We start from the raw sequence: 17,865 nt of genomic DNA on the forward strand, positions 1-17,865 counted from the left end.
TTCAAATTGATTGTGGTGGGTTGGGGGGGGGGGGGTAGAATGCTGGAAAAGAGGTGGAGGCAGGACACCGTCTGGTGAGTGATAGGTGGATACCCGACAGAGGAATGTGACTGGCAGACGAGCAGAGAACACGACAAAGGTGGCAGATAAGGAGAGAAGAGGAGAGATTTTAAGATTGTCTCCTTATTCCCCCTCTCTTTCTAGTGCCTACCCCACCTGGTGTTAGTGTGCTCCCATAGTTCCCCACTATCCTCTTCCACCCACTAGTACTCCTCCCCTCCCCACCGTCCCCTTCCATCTATGAGCTTCCCTCTGTCATTCCCTCCTTATCTGATACCCTTTGTCACCTTTTCATCTCTAGCCTTTGTCGTTTGCTCCACCCATCTGCCATTCAACCCCCCCCCCCCATCACCTGGATTCACCTATCACTTGCCAGGTTTTGTCCCCCCACCCCCCACCTCTCTTTGCCAGCTTTCTCACCCCCCCAACTCCAATCTATCTGACGAAAGGGCCCCAACCAGAAACGTCACCTATCTATTCCCTCTGCCCAACTTGCTGAGTTCCTCCAACACTTTGTGTTCTGCTCAAGTTTCCGGCATCTGCAGTTCCTTCTGCCTCCTTCACAAATGATGCTTGTTTTCTTTTGGCATCTGTAACATGGTTGGTGTGTTGTAAAGAAATCTAGTAAAGCTCCTTGTCTGTGAGCGGAGGTCCTGTGTGGGATTGGTTCACCCTGAGTTATTTTCATTTCTTTTCTCCTCCCCGCCTTTTCTCCTCCCCCCCCCCCGCTTTCTTTCCTCTTCCCCGCATGCAGTCCAGATGCAATTCCTTCTGAGCATGTGCCACCCAGTCCACTGCAGACTGTTGTAGTCCTGGCTAGGCCCCAAAGCAAATCTTCTCTGGTCCACGAGGTTGTTGCGACCGGTGGCCGCCAAGACGTGGCGCAGAGACCGAGGAAGTGGAGCTCGCACGGGGAAGATTGGGCACGACTCCTTTTGTCTGGGGTGAGGGCCGCGGATGTCGGGGAGGTGAAGCACTCCAAGTCCCTCAACGACGTGTACACCAAGCTCGTCCGCTCGTCGAGCAACATGAGCTTTGTCGGCCGCTCCTGCTCTGACGGAAAACTCACGCCCGTCCAAGAGAGGAGCTCAAAGGCGAAGAAACACCACCACATGAAGAGACGGGAAGACCACTACAAGCCCTTGCAGAACATCCCCAGTTCTCAGGTGCAGCCCTTTGCCTGCGGACTGTGGGGGAGCCGAGGGGCCAGAGACGGCCGCTGTGTGGTGGAGGTGGCGGTCGCTGAGAGGGATCCGGGCAGCAGAAGGTCCCGCCTGTACCGACTCTTCTTCCCCGCCCTGCCCGCGTCCAACCCGTGCGCACCGAAGAGCTTTCCCGAACCGGAGTGGAGCGCCGCTCGCCCGCCCGCCACCAAGTTGTCCAGCGACTCCTTCTGCTCCGAGGACATCGGAGACGATGATGTCTTCGAGGAAGAAGATCCCGCGGCCAAGTTGGGAGCCGCGGACCACGGCCAACGAGCCCCCCTTTGCTCATTCGAATGTGACAGCGATCTCGAGCGCCCTTCCCTCACATCTGTACAATGGTGTCCCTCACCCCCTCTTTCACCATCCTGGGAAGTGTGCAGGTTGGTTCTTCAAATAATTCCCCTCCCCCCCCTCCCTTCCTCCCCATCACTTCCCTAGATACTCTTTGATCTCTTCATGCCACCTTGAATTGGAGCCCCCTAACCCCCTCTGTTCCCCCCTCCAGCCCCCTGCCCCCATCCAGCTCCCCGCCCCCCTCCACCCCTCTGTCCCCCCCCTCCAGCCCTCTGCTTCATTTTTCCTTTGTTATTCCCTTCAGTCACCCTGCTATGTGGCCGCCTGTTTCTGCCAATTCACCTTGTCTGGTGTCCCAGACCTGTAAGAGTGCAACGCTGCGTTAGACCTGAACCGTGACCCTAGCTTGAGAGAGAAAGCTGGCAGACAAATTACTTTCCATTTGACGATGAATCAGAAGCATAGCAGATAAATGCTTCCAAGGTTGACATCTCGGAGGAGTACAAACCACTGCTGTGCTCTTGACCACGGGTTTATCACAGGCGACGGCGGCAGTGAGCAGAGGGAAACGTGACGTCTCATTGTCGCAAGAGACTTTCATCAATTAGTTGAGTTGCCTTCCCCACTATTGTTAGTCACCTCTGCTGTAAGGTGGGAATTGGTAGCCGTTTCTCCTGATTAGTTGCCCAGTGACAGCCCACCAATTAGATGTTTGGAGAAAAGGGATGGGTGACTTTTCGATCGGGACCTTTCCTCAGACTCCTGAAGAAGGGCTATTGTTTATTATTGCCACGTGTACTAAGACACAGTGAAAAGCTTTTGTTTGTGTGCTATCCAGTCAAAGACAACACTTTGCACAGTTAAGGGATAAAGTGTACAACATTTAGTGCAAAGATATAACACTGACGTCCAACTATGGATTACTCAAAGGTCTCCAACGAGGTGGATGTCAGGAGCGCTCTCTAGTTGGTGGTAGGATGGTTCAGTTGCCTGATAACAGCTGGGAAGAAACTGTCCCTGAATCTGGAGGTGTAGCGTTTCCACACTTCTGTACCTCTTGCCTGATGGGATAGGGGAGAAGAGGGAGTAACTGGGGTAAGACTGGTCCTTGATTATGCTGGTGGCCTTGCCGAGGCAGCGTGAAGTGTAGATGGAGTCAATGGAAGGGAGGCTGGTTTGTGTGATGGCATGGGCAAGATCCACGATTCGATGCAATTTCTTGCTGTCTTGGATGGAGCCTTTCCCAAACCAAGCTGTGGTGCTTCCCGGTAAGATGCTTTCCACGGTGCCTTCTTTGGGTTACTTCAGGTTTTCCGGCTCACCCCCCCCCACACACATCTGAAAGATCTGCTGGTTAATTGGCCACTAGAAATTGAGTGGGTGAGTTTTGGCCGAATCAAAGGATAGTGCAGAGCACCGATAGACACAAAATGCTGGAGTCTGAAGAATGATCCCAACCCGAAAAGTCAGGGCAGCACGGTGGTGTAGTGATAGAGCACCAGTGACCCAGGTTCAATCCTGACTACGGATGCTGTCTGTACAGAGTTTGTACGTTCTCACTGTGACCTCGTGGGTTTTCTCCGGGTGCTCCGGTTTCCTCCCACACTCCAAAGACGTACAGGTCTGTTGGTTAATTGGCCTTGGTAAACATTGTAAATTGTCCCCAGTGTGTAGAATAGTCACAGAATGATACAGTGTGGAAACAGGCCCTTCGGCCCAACCTGCCCACACCGGCCAACAATGTCCCAGCTACCCTAGTCCCACTTGCCTGCGCTTGGTCCATATCCCTCCAAACCTGTCCTATCCATGTACCTGTCTAACTGTTTCTTAAACAATGGGATAGTCCCAGCCTCAACTACCTCCTCTGGCAGCTTGTTCCATACACCCACCACCCTTTGTGTGAAAAAGTTACCCCTCGGATTCCTGTAAAATCTTTTCGCCTTCATCTGGAACCTATGTCCTCTGGTCCTTGATTCCCCAACTCTGGGCAATCCTGGTCTATTCCTCTCATGATTTTGTACACTCTATAAGATCACCTCTCATCCTCCTGTGCTCCATAGAATAAAGACCCAACCTACTCAACCTCTCCCTATAGCCCACACCCTCTAGTCCTGGCAACATCCTCGTAAATCTTTTCTGAACCCTTTCGAGCTTGACAATATCTTTCCTATAACATGGTGCTCAGAACTCGACACAATATTCTAAATGCGGTCTCACCAACGTCTTATACAACTGCAACATGACCTCCCAACATAATACTCTGACTGATGAAGGTCAAAGTGCCAAAAGCCTTTTTGACCACCTGCGACTCGACCTTCAAGGAACCATGCACCTGTACTCCTGGATCCCTCTGCTCTACAACACTACCAAGAGGCCTACCATTTACTGTGTAGGTCCTGCCCTTGTTCGAAGTCCCAAAATGCAACACCTCACACTTCTCTGTATTAAATTCCATCCACCATTCCTCTGCCCACCTGGCCAATCGATGCAGATCCTGCTGCAATTGGTCACAGCCATCTTCACTATCTGCAAAACTACTCACTTTTGTATCATCTGCAAACTAGCTAATCTTGCCCTGTATGTTCTCATCCAAATCATTGATGTAGATGACAAACAGTAATGGCCCCAGCACCGAACCCTGAGTCAAACCACTAGTCACAGGCCTCCAGTCCGAGAAGCAATCTTCCACCATTATCTTCTGCTTCCTTCCGTGGAACCAATTTGCTATCCATTCAGCTACCTCTCCTTGGATCCCATGCAATGTAACCTTCCAGAGCAGCCTACCATGCGGAACCTCGTCGAATGCCTTATTGAAGTCCATGTACACAACATCTACAGCTCTGCCCTCATCGACCTTTTTGGTGACGTTTTCAAAAAAATCAATCAGATTTGTGGGACACGACCTCCCACGTACAAAACCATGCTGACTATCCCTAATCAGGCCTTGCCTATCCAAATTCCTGTATAAACTATCCCTCAGAATACTCGCTAGTAATTTTCCAACTACAGATGTTAAGCTCACCAGCCTATAGTTCCCAGCATTTTCCCTGCAGCCCTTCTTGAAAAGAGGCACAACATTTGCCACCCTCCAGTCTTCCGGCACCTCTCCTGTATTTAAGGACGACTCATAAATTTCAACCTGCGTAAATAGTGCTAGTGTACGCGGTGATCGCTAGTCAACACAGACTCGGTGGGCCAAAGGGCCTGTTTCCGCGTCGTATCTCTAGAGTCTAAAGTCATCTATCCACTTTCTCCAGAGATGCTGCCTGAGTCGCTGAATTACTCCAGCATTTTGTGTCTTTCTTTGGTATAAACTAGCATCTGCAATTCTTTTTTTATTACACTATAGATAGTGAAGAGTATGTGGGTGAGAATAGACTACAGGGAGAGGGGTGAATTAATAAGGTTGCTCTGAGACCCAGCATAACTTGGACCCAGCATAACTTGGACGGGCCGAATGGCTTCCTACCTTGCACGGAAATATGCAAAGCTGTTTCACCGGGCTGGAATGTGTGAGGAGAATCCGCTGCTGTATTATTTACTGTCTCTGCCGACTGGAATTTTGTTAGCTCCGAAACATCCCCTCCAACAACTTCCCACATCCCAAATCACTTCCACTTCCACTTTAGCCCTCTCTAAACTCAGGACTTGGTATTCCCCGAACCCTTGCAATAATCCTTGCAAATCCCGTTTGCAGACATGGCAGCAGAAGATTGTGTCAAACTCCTTGACGTGTCTTTAGTCAGAGGTTGGTGAATCTGTGGAAGGCTGTAGAGGCCAAGTCAGTGGATATTATTAAGGCAGATATAGATAGATTCTTGATTAGTACAGGTGTCAGAGGTTATGGGGAGAAGGCAGGAGAATGGGGTTAGGAGGGAGAGATAGATCAGCCATCATTGAATGGCGAAGTAGACTTGATGGGCCGAATGGTCTGGTTCTGCTTCTTGAACTTACTGTATGACCTATAAAATGGATGCTTCATCTAAAGGGGTTACTGGATGAAAGTGTCTCCAGCCCTCACCTCCTCTGCTTGCACTGTAGCTCAAGCTTGTGTCCACGTCACAGTGACGAGAGAAGGAACTTCTCACCGGGGCCATTCAGGTTTGGAGTCAAATTTGTTTTTGCCTTGAGAAAAAAAAGCACACAAAGTGCTGGAGTAACTCAGCGGGTCAGGCAGCATCTCTGGAGAAAAGATATACATGACCTTTCGAGTCGAGGCCCTTCTCCAAACTGTGTGAGGGGAGAGGGAAACTAGAGGTACGAAAAGGTACAGATCAAATCAGAACCGGCACCGATGGCCAGGGAGCCCACAATGGTTCATTGTTGGCTGTGGAGGAGGTGATAACGGAGTGATATGAACAGTGAAACTGGCAGGATGACTGGTGGGGGAGGGGACCTACTCCAGCATTTTGTGTCAGTTTTCGGTGTAAACCAGTTTATCCATGGACAAGCTGCTGAGTTACTCCGGTACTCTGTGTCAGCATGTTCAGTGCCTCGTCCTGACGAGTTGTAGCTGTGATGTCGGGTGGAAGCCACTGGTCTGGGGTGCTGCGAGATTGCAATTGACCTGTTCTACTTCTGTGCAGAATATGCCACTGCGAAGGAGATGATGAGGGTCCACTCATCACGCCGTGCCACTGCACGGGGAGCCTCCGGTACGTGCACCAGGCCTGCCTGCAGCAGTGGGTCAAGAGCTCGGACACGCGCTGCTGCGAGCTCTGTAAATACGAGTTCATCATGGAGACCAAGTTAAAACCGCTGCGCAAAGTACGTATGGATCGGCCGCGTGGGGCTGAGTGAATGACCACTGTGGTTGCAATGTCCTCCCGCCTCACATGTACAGGTCCCACCACACGATTATCCGGCCACTGGCAGTCCAGCACCTCCTTTAATCCGGACAAGAGCGCACTTGAAATTCACCCTGGAAGTCCCCCCGAAAATGTGGCGCCTAGGCCGGGTGAGGCGGCCGATCTCGACCTCATCGACACTTCCGCAGCCGATCGGCGGGTCGAATCTGCCCCCTGCGGCCGGGGCTCAGGAAATCCGACCTGGCAGATCCGTTCCCATAGCTGTCCCCGTGGCCGACTCTGCGAGCCGGTATCTGGGCCCCACGGCAGCCTAGCTGGACCGTTCTGGTATCGTTGGACTCCTCTCGGAGGCCGTCACCTCTGTGGTTCCGACAAAACGGATAATCCAGAAAGGCTCTGGAACCAAGGGTGCTGGAAAATCAGTGGTTGACCTGTAGTTTGTAATTAGTACAGGTATACAGCCACGATTATAAGATTGTCAATGATAGGGAGTTAGAAGCATCAAGTCATACCGCATGGCCCTTGGACCCAACTTGCCCACGCCAACCAAAATGCCACATTTACCCTCATCCCATCTGCCAATGCTTGTCCAATATCCCTGTAACCCATACCTGTCCATGTACCTGTCCAAGTGTTTTTTTTAACGTTGTGATAGTCCTCAACTACCTCCTCCGGCAGCTCATTCCATGGAGCCACCATTCTTTGTATGGAAAAGTTGTCCCTGGGGTTTCTGTTGAATCTTTACCCTCTCCACCTTAAACCTAGGTTGTCTGGTTCTTGATTCCCCTACTATAGGTAATAGACTCTGTGCATTTACCCCATGATCTTGTACAACTCTAAAAGATCATCCCTCAGCCTCCTGCGCTCCAAGGAATAAAGTCCCAGCCTGCTTAACCTCTCCCTTTAGCTCAGGTCCCCGAGTCCTGGCAAGATGCTTGCAAGTTCTGGAGGAACTTCGTCACCTGGTAACTGCCTCATAGCTCAAAGCACCCGGGTTTGTCCTTAACCTTGGGTGCTGTCTGTGTGGAGTTTACATGTTTTCCCTGTGGTGGTCTGGGTTTGTGGAGGATATTGAGACCAAGTTGTGGAGGATATTGAGTGGATGTGGAAGCTTTGGGGAAGTGATTTAAGATGATGGTGGCAAGACTTGCAGGACTGAGTTGTGGGGAGGGGTTGGCCATGTTAGGAGTTTATTCCATGGCGTGTAGGTGTCTGAGGAATGATCAGAGAGGTGTATAGAATCATAGGGTATGGAGAGAGTGAATGCACACACATTATCCAGGGTTGGAAAATCAAGATTGAGATGGTTCAGGAGAGAAGGAAAATATATAATAGGAACCTGTGGGTAGACAAAAATGCTGGAGAAACTCAGCGGGTGAGGCAGCATCTATGGAGCGAAGGAATGGGTGACGTTTCGGGTCGATTTTTCCAGCATCTGCAGTTCCTTCTTAAACATTGGAACCCGTGGGATGTCTTTTTCATACAGTTTGGCGGGGATATGGAACAAGCTGTCAGAGGAGGTAGTTGAGGCAGGTACAATCACAACATTTGAAAGACATTCGGGGAGGTGCAGGACTAGATAGATAGGAGTCAAATGCAGGTAAATGAGACTTGCTTGGATGGAGAATCTTGGTTGTCATGGACCAGTTGGGCTGAAGGGCCTCTTTTCATGCTGTATGACTCTATGATGCAGCATGGTGGCGCAGCAGTAGAGTTGCTGCCTTGCAGCTCCAGAGACCCAAGTTTGATCCTGACTACGGGTGCCTGTCTGTATGGAGTCTGCACGTTCTCCCGGTGACCCGCCTGGGCTTTTACCGGTTTCCTCCCACTCTACAAAGATGTACAGGTTTGTAGGTTAATTGGCTTGGCATAGATGTAAATTGTTCCCTAGTGTGTGTAGAATAGTGTTAGTGTGCGGGGATCGCTGGGCGGTGCGGACTCGGTGGGTCGAACGGCCTGTTTCCGCGCTGTATCTCTAAACTAAACTAACCTAGAGAGCGGGCAAATCCAGTATGGAAGATACAACATAAAATACTGGAGTAACTCAGTGGGACAGGCAGCATCACTGGAGAGAAGGGTCTTGACCCGAAACGCCACTCATTCCTTCTCTCCAGAGATGCTGCCTGACCCGCTGAGTTACTCCAACATTTAGTGTCTATCTTCGGTTTAAACCAGCATCTGCAGTTCCTTCCTACACATATTCAATATGGAACAGGATCTAGTTGTAACCCAGGAGTGAGAGTGAAAGCTGTCTCCTAGCGTAGCTGAGAGAGGGGCCATTTGTAAGGTGTGAAGTTGGCGGTGCATGCACAGTCTGATACTGTTTACCTTCCTTACACAGTGGGAGAAGTTGCAGATGACGGCGAGCGAGAGGAGGAAGATCCTGTGCTCAGTCACGTTCCATATCATTGCAATCACCTGCGTGGTGTGGTCATTATACGTCCTCATTGACAGGACAGCCGAGGAGATTAAACAAGGCCAGACCAACGGTAGGTACACCCCTCCTGCTGTGCACCTGACCCTCAAAGACCATTACCCATGCCGACGTCTGTCATCTGGAAATGACCTTTGATTACATTTTCTGAGTGGAGTGGGGTCCTGATTTTAGCGTAAGGCTTGCCTGTGGTGAATGAACAACTACGGTGTTTGAGTTTAGAGATACAGCACGGAAACAGGCCCACCGAGTCCGCACCAACCAGCGATCCCTGCACACATACACTATCCTACAATTTACAATTTTACCGAAGCCAATTAACCTACAAACCTGTACGTCTTTGGAGTGTGGGAGGAAACCGAAGATCTCGGAGATATTCCCACGCGGGTCACCGAGGGAACATACAAGCTCTGTACAGACAGCACCCGTAGTCAGGATCGAACCTGGGTCTCTGGCACTGTAAGACAGCAACAACCCCGCCGTGCTGCCCTGTTAGCAGCCACGTAGTTGACTGACCGGCCAGATTCTCAGCAGGGAGCGAGGGGGGCACAGCCCAGCATTCAGGGATAAAGTGATATTTCAGGTTTCAAGCTGAAGAAGGGTCCCGACCCTAAACATCACCTATCCATGTTTCCAGGGATGTTGCAGCTTGAGCAGCTGAGTTACTCCAGCACTGTATGTCTTTCTTTGCTAGACCAGCACCTGCAGCTCCTTGGTTCAATGTGGGATAGATTGGATTTGGACCCGGACTCTGTGCTGCTTGTCTGCTCGAAGAGGATGTGTGGGAATGTGCTGGGGAGAGCTCTGGTTCCCTTTAGGGCCATCGTGACGTCCTGGAGCTCTTACAAACCCTGCCTGAGGGAGGGAGGGAGGGAGGACGGTGATGTAAATGGTTTAGATCCTGAGGGGGGAGGGGGGGGGGGGGGGGGTTCCTTAGTGGATGTGGAAATGATGTTTCTCCTTTTGGGGGAATCTAAAACCAGCTGGTCATCACATGAATAAAGGGTTTCCTATTTAAAATGGAGTTGAGGTGGAATATGTTACGAGTCTTTGGAACCAGGTACAGTACTGGTGGGGACGGGTCTGTCACTGTACAACAGTCAGTGTGGTGAAGCAGAGAGAATTCCAGAGCTTGGGGCTTTGGCTGGTGTAGGTGTGGCTACCATTGAAGGAACACTAAATTCAAGGATGCTTGAGACGAGAAACGGGAAGACAGATGCATTGGTGGGTTGTAGGTGAAGAGGGCACATGGGCTGGGAACAGCAAGCCTGCAATGGGAATTAAAAGCACTGGCAGTTTTCAAGTTGTGCGCTAGCAGTCCGAAGAAGGATCTTGACCAGAGATGCTGTCTGACCCGCTGAGTTACTCCAGCTATTAGTGTTTACTGTTTCCGGCTAAGCAAAGATCAGGAGCAGGGTGGAACAGCCGAAGAGTTGCCTCACAACTCCAGAGACCCGAGTTCGATCCTGGCTACAGGTGCTATTTGTACGTTCTCCCTGTGACCCACGTGGGTCTCCTCCGGGTGCTCTGGATTCCTCCCACATCTCAAAGACGTGCAGGTTTGTAGGTTAATTGGCTTCTGTAAAATTGTAAATTGTTTCAAGTGAGTAGGATAGCGTTGATCGCTGGTCGGCATGGACTTGGTGGGCCGAAGGGCCTATTTCCACGCTGTAAGTCTAAAATAAAGTACTAAAAGTAAAGTATGTCATGCAGAAGAACAAATAGTGGATTTAATTTCTCCTTGTACTCACAGTGAAGTGATGATACTGAATTGTCCCGACCTATCTCCACAGGTATTTTAGAGTGGCCGTTTTGGACTAAGCTGGTGGTTGTGGCAATTGGATTCATTGGCGGACTTGTGTTCATGTACGTCCAGTGTAAAGTGTACATACAGCTGTGGAAGAGACTGAAGGCGTACAACAGGGTGATATACGTGCAGAACTGCCCAGAGACCAGCAGGAAGAGCGTAGCGGAGAAACCACCTCCAATGGAGCAAAGTTGTGAGAACAAGCAAACTCCCTCACTGCAGTGTTCAAGTTTCAACTCTCTGCATTGCACCGAGCCCGAGGACCATGGGCTGGGAATACTCAATGTCTAACGTTTACAGACCACGGCATATCTCTTCTTCAGTCTGAGTGTCTGTCCACCTCTCTTTACTGTCTGTCTCTCTCAATCTCTGTCACCAACTCAGTCTCTATCTCTGACTCTCTGTTTCTATCACTATCTATTTGTCTCTCTGTCTCTCTCTCTCTCTGTCTATCTCTCTCTCTCTCTCTCTCTCTGTCTCTCTCTCTCTCTGTCTCTCTGTCTCTCTCTCTGTCTATCTGTCTGTCTGTCTCTCTCAATTTTTCAATTTTTCAATTTTTTCAATTTAAAAAACTTTATTGGCATGATAAAAACATTGTTATATTGCCAAAGTATAAAACATGACATACATATTTAAGATGCATAAGTATAAATACAGTGCATGGATAGATATGTCCCTGTACATTTCTCTCTCTCTCTCTCTCTCTCTCTCTCTCTCTCTCTCTCTCTCTCTCTCTCTCTCTCTCTCTCTTATCTCTTCTCTCTCACTCTCTCTCTCTCTTCTCTCCTCTCTTTCTCTCTCTTCCTCTCTAATCTCTCTCTCTCTCTCTCTCTCTCTCTCTCTCTCCTCTCTCTCTCTCTGTCTCTGTCTCTGTCTCTGTCTCTGTCTCTGTCTCTGTCTCTGTCTCTCTCTGTCTCTCTCTCTGTCTCTCTCTCTGTCTCTCTCTCTCTCTCTCTCTCTCTCTCTGTCTCTGTCTCTGTCTCTGTCTCTGTCTCTCTCTCTCTGTCTCTCTCTCTGTGTCTCTCTCTGTCTGTCTCTCTCTCTCTCTCTCTCTGTCTCTCTCTCTCTGTCTCTCTCTCTGTCTCTCTCTCTCTCTGTCTCTCTCTGTCTGTCTCTCTCTCTGTCTCTCTCTGTCTCTGTCTCTCTGCGTCTCTGTCTCTCTCTCTCTCCGTCCGTCTCTCTCTGTCCGTCTCTCTGTCCGTCTCTCTCTCTCTCTGTCTCTGTCTCTGTCTCTGTCTCTGTCTCTCTCTGTCTCTGTCTCTCTGCGTCTCTCTCCCTGTGTCTCTCTCTGTCCCTCTGCCTCTGTGTGTCTCTGTCTCTTTCTCTGTCTCTACCCCTGAAGTCTTGTCACAGCAAGTGGCACAGGTTCTGATATTTAGAAGCCGCCTCTTTAGACAGGGACACCGAGAGAACCAGAGACAACTCGCAGCCATCAGTATGATCCCATACAATGGCCGACTCTGCAACACAAAAACGAACATTATTGGAAATATTTGAGTTCAGTAGCAAATAAGCACTTTCAATTAAATTTCTCCTAAAGCTACATGTTTAGTGGCAAAATGTTTAGCTTGAAATCCAATTGTATGAAAATCCCTTTCCTGACTTACCTTTGTATTGAAGAAATCAAACTAGTTTTCAAAGATAATAATGTTATTCACGGAGCAGTGAGAATTAAACTACAGGATACCAGGAAAAAAGGAATTGGTGAAGTTTCGGGTCGGAAACCATCCACAGACCCAGTTTTCAGCCTGAAGAAGGGTTCTGACCCGAATCGTCACCCATTCCTTCTCTCCAGAGATGCTGCCTGTCCCGCTGAGTTACTCCAGCATTTTTGTGTCTATCTTCGGTGTAAACCAGCATCTGCAGTTCCTTCTTATACAGGATACGCAGAATATTATTTTCAGTTATCATTTTAGCAGATTCATATCGAATCTCCACGGCAGTCATCCCAGCTACATCGCAAAGTGCAATTATTCCACTGGCTTTATTTTGTTACGTGATTTATGTTTTCTAAATAGTTCCGTGTTTGGGAACAATCTCCTGATTTATTTTTTTTTGGATAAAGTTATTTATTAGAAAGGTTACTAAGAAGATGCACTTGGTTAGCCTGGTCCCAGGCCAGCTCTGCTTTTATACGCGTTGTAAGCAGCATAGGAAAGGGTCATTAGTACGGCTGCTTCTATAGGTTGATATAGAATTTTAAAGTATCGTTTATTTTCAATTTATAAAACTAGGAGCTTTTTTTTTCCGGGTCTAAAGTCTCTAAATTTCTATGCTCGCTCCACGCCCAGGTTTCAGACCGCTGTGTGTGTGTGTGTGTGTTTGTGTGTGTGTTTGTGTGTGTGTGTGTGTGTGTGTGTGTGTGTGTGTTTGTGTGTGTGTGTGTGTTTGTGTGTGTGTGTGTGTGTGTGTGTGTGTGTGTGTGTACGTGTGCGCGCGCGCCTCTGTGTCTCTGCTCGCACGGGACCAAGAAGCAGTCGTGATCGATGTCAACCCCAGGGGTCGGAGTTACAACATGCGTCTGTTTTAGGGATCAAACTTCGCTCATTCCACCAAGGCATCCATGAAGTGGCGCCCCCCACCACCCCGTCTGCTACCGAATGTTTCCACGCAGCCCTGCATTTATCTTTTGCCATTTCCGGCAAGCCATTCCAACAATACGTTCTCGCAACAAAACGATTTATCGAAGAGGAAACCTCACAGTTTATCTTTTTCAACCACAACGCAGCCAGCGAAGGTGAGAGAAAGGAGATACTAAACTTTCAGATCCATCGCCACAAGTGGAACAAGCCTGGACTTCAATTTTGTGCTTTTACTTTTAGAAACAAATTATGATTGGTAAATCTGAGGAATCTTTTGAGCAGTTGCCCGCTGCTGTTCATGTGTGGCGCAGTGCCACGCGGGTAATGACGCCATCTAGTAAACTAGTCGGGTGAAAGGAATTTCTGGTGCATCACTTGTATGGTATTTCAAATGTATAGTTTTGTATCTCATTGTTCTATTTCACAGTACAGTATTAAACGTGCCGTCTAATACATTGTTGCATAGTTTCCCAATAAACGTCGACTTTTGTTGTACACGTGTGGTTGTTCTCTGGTCCAGGACAAGGAGTTTAGGGCGACTCGTCTGAAACACCAAACTCACCGTAAGTGATAGGAGCACAATTAGGCTATTCGGCCCATCTAGTCTACACCGTCATTCAATCATGACTGATCTATCTCTCCCTCCTAACCCCATTCTCCTGCCTTCTCCCCATCACCTCTAACACCTGTACTAATCAAGAATCTGTCCATCTCTGCCTTAAATATATCCATTGTCTTGGCCTCCACAGCCTTCTATGGCAAAGAATTCCACAGATTCACCACCCTCTGACTAGAGAAATTCCTCCTCATCTCCTTCCTAAAGGAACGTCCTTTAATTCTGAGGCTGTGACCTCTGGTCCTAGACTCTCCCACTAGTGGAAACATCCTCACCACATTCACTCTATCCAGGCCTTTTACTATGCGGCAAGTCATCCGAGTTCACAATCTCAGTTCGCACTCAGTGTATCACTTCCATCACCGCTCTTTGCACTGCACCATCTGTGATCGATGCCTCATGCACCACCCTGCTTCTCTTGCCCAGTACTGGAGACCCTCTGACTTTGCTGGCTTTACCTTGCACTAAGCGTTATTCCCTGATCATGTACCTCTACACTAAATGGCTCCATTGTAATCATGTATTGTCTTTCTGCTGACTGGATAGCACGCAACAAAAGCTTTTCACTGTACCTCGGTACACGTGACAATAAACTAAACTGAACTACCATAAACTACCATCCAATGTGGAGAGGATGTTGCCTCTAGTGGGAGAGTCCAGGACCAGGGGTCATAGCCTCTGAATTAAAATATGTTCCTTTAGGAAGGAGATGAGGAATTTATCTAGTCAGAGCATGGTAAAACTGGAATTCTTTGCCACAGAAGGCTGTGGAGGTCAAGTAAATGGATATTTTTAAAGCCTAGACATAGTGCCATCCATAATGTTTGGGACAAAGACCCATCATTTATTTATTTGCCTCTCTACACCACAATTTGAGATTTGTAATAAAAAAAAATCACATGTAGTTAAAGTGCACATTGTCAGTTTTTATAATAGGCCATTTTTGTACCAATGGGGGGGACTATGTATAAACACTGCTGTAATTTCTACATGGTGAAACCAAAATGTATAAAAATGGCCTTTATTAAAATCTGACAATGTGCACTTTAACCACATGTGATTTTTTTCTATTACAAATCTCAAATTGTGGAGCACAGAGGCAAATAAATAAAGGATGGGTCTTTGTCCCAAACTTTATGGAGGGCACTGTGTATTCCTGTTTTCGTAACCACTCCCTACACACAGGGGGCAATTAACAGAAGCCAATTAACCTGCAAGCCTGCACGTCTTCGGGATGTGGGAGGAACACAGAACCCAGGTGGGTACGGTCAGAACGTGCAAACTCCACGCAGACAGCACCCGCGGCCAGGTCTCTGGCACTACACGGCAGTGGCTCTACCAGCTGCGCCACCGTGACGCCCCTTTGGAAGAGTTATCAGTTGATCTTGTTTTCTGGCTCTTGGTATAGATTTGTATTTTATTTCTCATCATACCCATCCGTTCCCATCACGAAGCCTGCATGAGTCTGTCAGTAACGTCAAGCGTACAGCGCGGAAACAGGCCCTTCGGCCCATCGAGCCCGTGCCAACCAACGACCCCCGCACACTAACACCATACTAAACACGCTAAGGACAATTTACAATTATACCAAACCAATTAACTTACAAACCTGTGCATCTTAGGAGTGTGGGAGGAAACCGGAGCTCCCGGAGAAAACCCCAGCAGGTCACAGGGAGAATGTACAAACTCCGTACAGACAGCGCCCGTAGTCAGGTTCAAACCCGGATCGCTGATGCTGTAAGGCAGCAACTCTACTGCTGCACCACCGTGCCTGATAGAAAATGTTACTACACTTGGCTTTGGGTCTGTTAACGATTGTAAAATGGTAACATTCTGGATTCAAATATCATTTCCGTAAAATAGAAAGGAAGTAATACCAGCTGCATCTCCACAGTATTGGGGAACAAATGTTTTGGGTTGGGGGCCCTTGTTCATCAACGTTAAACAGACCCTAGAATTAGAGGTAAGCTCGGTTCCTACTTCCCATAGAAAGGCTGGAGGTTTCTCCCATCTTCCTGTACAGGGAACTTGGGGAACTACAGATAAAGTGGCAACAAGATTATCCTCTTTACTTCAACCCCCACCTGCTGCCCACAGGCCTCCTTTGTGTCTTGGTCACAGGGAGACTTGGCAAGGGAAGGTCCTGGCATCTTTTATTGTTGTGGATGTGGCTGCAGTACCGTGGGATGGTGGATGGTGGTGCTGCTGAGCTGGTACTGTCTCAGGTGTATGGAACCAAACTAACAAAATTATACCACACCTATAGAAGTTCTTAATTCCCAGGACAATCACCATGATGTAAAGAACAGGGGCACTTTGGAGGGGTATATCTTGTCGTCTTGGTGCTGTGCTATCCACTTTATTAACATCACCTTGTTTTTAAGAAGGAACTGCAGATGCTGGAAAATCGAAGGTGCACAAAAATGCTGGAGAAACTCAGCGGGTGCAGCAGCATCTATGGAGCGAAGGAAATAGGCAACGTTTCGGGCCGAAACGTTGCCTATTTCCTTCGCTCCATAGATGCTGCTGCACCTGCTGAGTTTATTAACATCACATTCAGTTTGAATTTCGTTTATTGTTTATTTTTTACAGTGAAAAGCTTTTGTTGCGTGCTGACCAGTCAGCGGAAAGACAATCGAGCCGTCCACAGTCTACTGATGCATGAAAGGAAATAATGTTGAATGCAAGATAAAGTCTGATCAAAGATAATCCCAGGGAAAAATGTAGGAATCTATAACATGATATCAAAATACCAAGAAGATAATATCTGAGCAGAGTTGGCATGGGTTTGTGTTTGACCAAACTATTGAAGATTTTTTTCCACTGATGGCCGTAGAAAGCATTTTATCGGGATGCATCATGGCCTAGTTTGGGAACAGCTCCATCCAAGACTGGCTGGCTGTGCTGGAAAAAATGTTCCCAATGTTGGGCGAGTCCAGAACCAGGGGCCACAGTCTTAGAATAAAGGGGAGGTCATTTAAGACTGAGGTGAGGAAAAACTTTTCACCCAGAGAGTTGGGAATTTATGGAATTCCCTGCCACAGACGGCAGTGGAGGCCAAGTCACTGGATGGATTTAAGAGGGAGTTAGATAGAGCTCTAGGGGCTAGTGGAGTCAAGGGATATGGGGAGATGGCAGGCACGGGTTATTGATAGGCGACGATCAGCTATGATCACAATGAGTTGTGCTGGCTCGAAGGGCCAAATGGCCTTCTCCTACACCTATTTTCTATGTTTCTGTGATTCTATGACTGCAAGAAATTGCAAAGAATTGTGGACGGATCCCAGACCATCACGCAAACTATTCACCCTTCCATTGACTCCATCTACACCTCAGCAAGTGTTGTCTCAGCAAGGTCACCAGCATAGGCCATCAAAGGGTCGGGGATCGCTGGTCGGCAGGGACTCGGTGGGCCGAAGGGCCTGTTTCTGCGCTGTATGTCTAAACTAAACTAAACACCATAGCCTCTCTTTGTGTACATCGGTTCCCCATCGCCTGTTTTGTCTTATTCAGCGTTAATAGATCCATTAAGTAAAATGACTGATATGTTATAACTGCGCTCAGAAGCTATTTTAAGATATAAATGACACTTCTACTCTCTGTTTGTGCTCAGTCAAAGATGAAAGCCAAGAGACGGCTGGCATGAAATGAGGATAAATTGCAGAATCGGCGCTAAAGTTTAGAGTCAGCTTATCCTCAGCCTCACTGGCCTTTATTGCTTGATGTAGCTTTAAGCAAATTGCGAGCATTTTAGGCGAGACAGTTCAGTTTGTTGTCACGTGTGAAAAGTGAAAAGCTTTTGTTGCATACCAACCAGTCAGTGGAAAGACAATACATGGTTACTATCAAGCCATTTACAGTGTACAGATACAAGAAAAGGGAATAACGTTTAGTGCAAGGTAAAACCAACAAAGTCTGATCAAGGATAGTCCAAGGGTCTCCAATGAGGTAGATAGTAGTTCAGCACTGCTCGCTAGTTGTGGTAGGATGATTCAGTTGCCTGATAACAGCTGGGTAGAAACTGTATCTGAATCTGGAGGTGTGAGTTTTCACATTTCT

The 17,865-nt window shown here is 48.2% G+C and overlaps 1 protein-coding gene across 2 annotated transcripts in view; it reads left to right on the top strand.

Annotated features, from left to right (window-relative positions):
• The window catches only part of LOC116966349, a 45,949-nt gene extending 34,853 nt beyond the window's left edge, over window positions 1-11,096 (top strand). For both annotated transcript variants that reach the window (XM_033012484.1, XM_033012483.1), the window contains 4 exons: window positions 815-1,645; window positions 6,146-6,326; window positions 8,709-8,856; window positions 10,595-11,096. In XM_033012484.1, coding sequence (XP_032868375.1) covers window positions 815-1,645; window positions 6,146-6,326; window positions 8,709-8,856; window positions 10,595-10,899 — 1,465 coding nt within the window. In that variant the 3' untranslated portion in view covers window positions 10,900-11,096. The remainder of the gene's footprint in view (window positions 1-814; window positions 1,646-6,145; window positions 6,327-8,708; window positions 8,857-10,594) is intronic.
• Window positions 11,097-17,865: the final 6,769 nt, after the last annotated feature.

This window comes from Amblyraja radiata, chromosome 37 (genome assembly GCF_010909765.2).
Source record: "Amblyraja radiata isolate CabotCenter1 chromosome 37, sAmbRad1.1.pri, whole genome shotgun sequence".
Lineage (NCBI taxonomy): Eukaryota > Metazoa > Chordata > Chondrichthyes > Rajiformes > Rajidae > Amblyraja > Amblyraja radiata.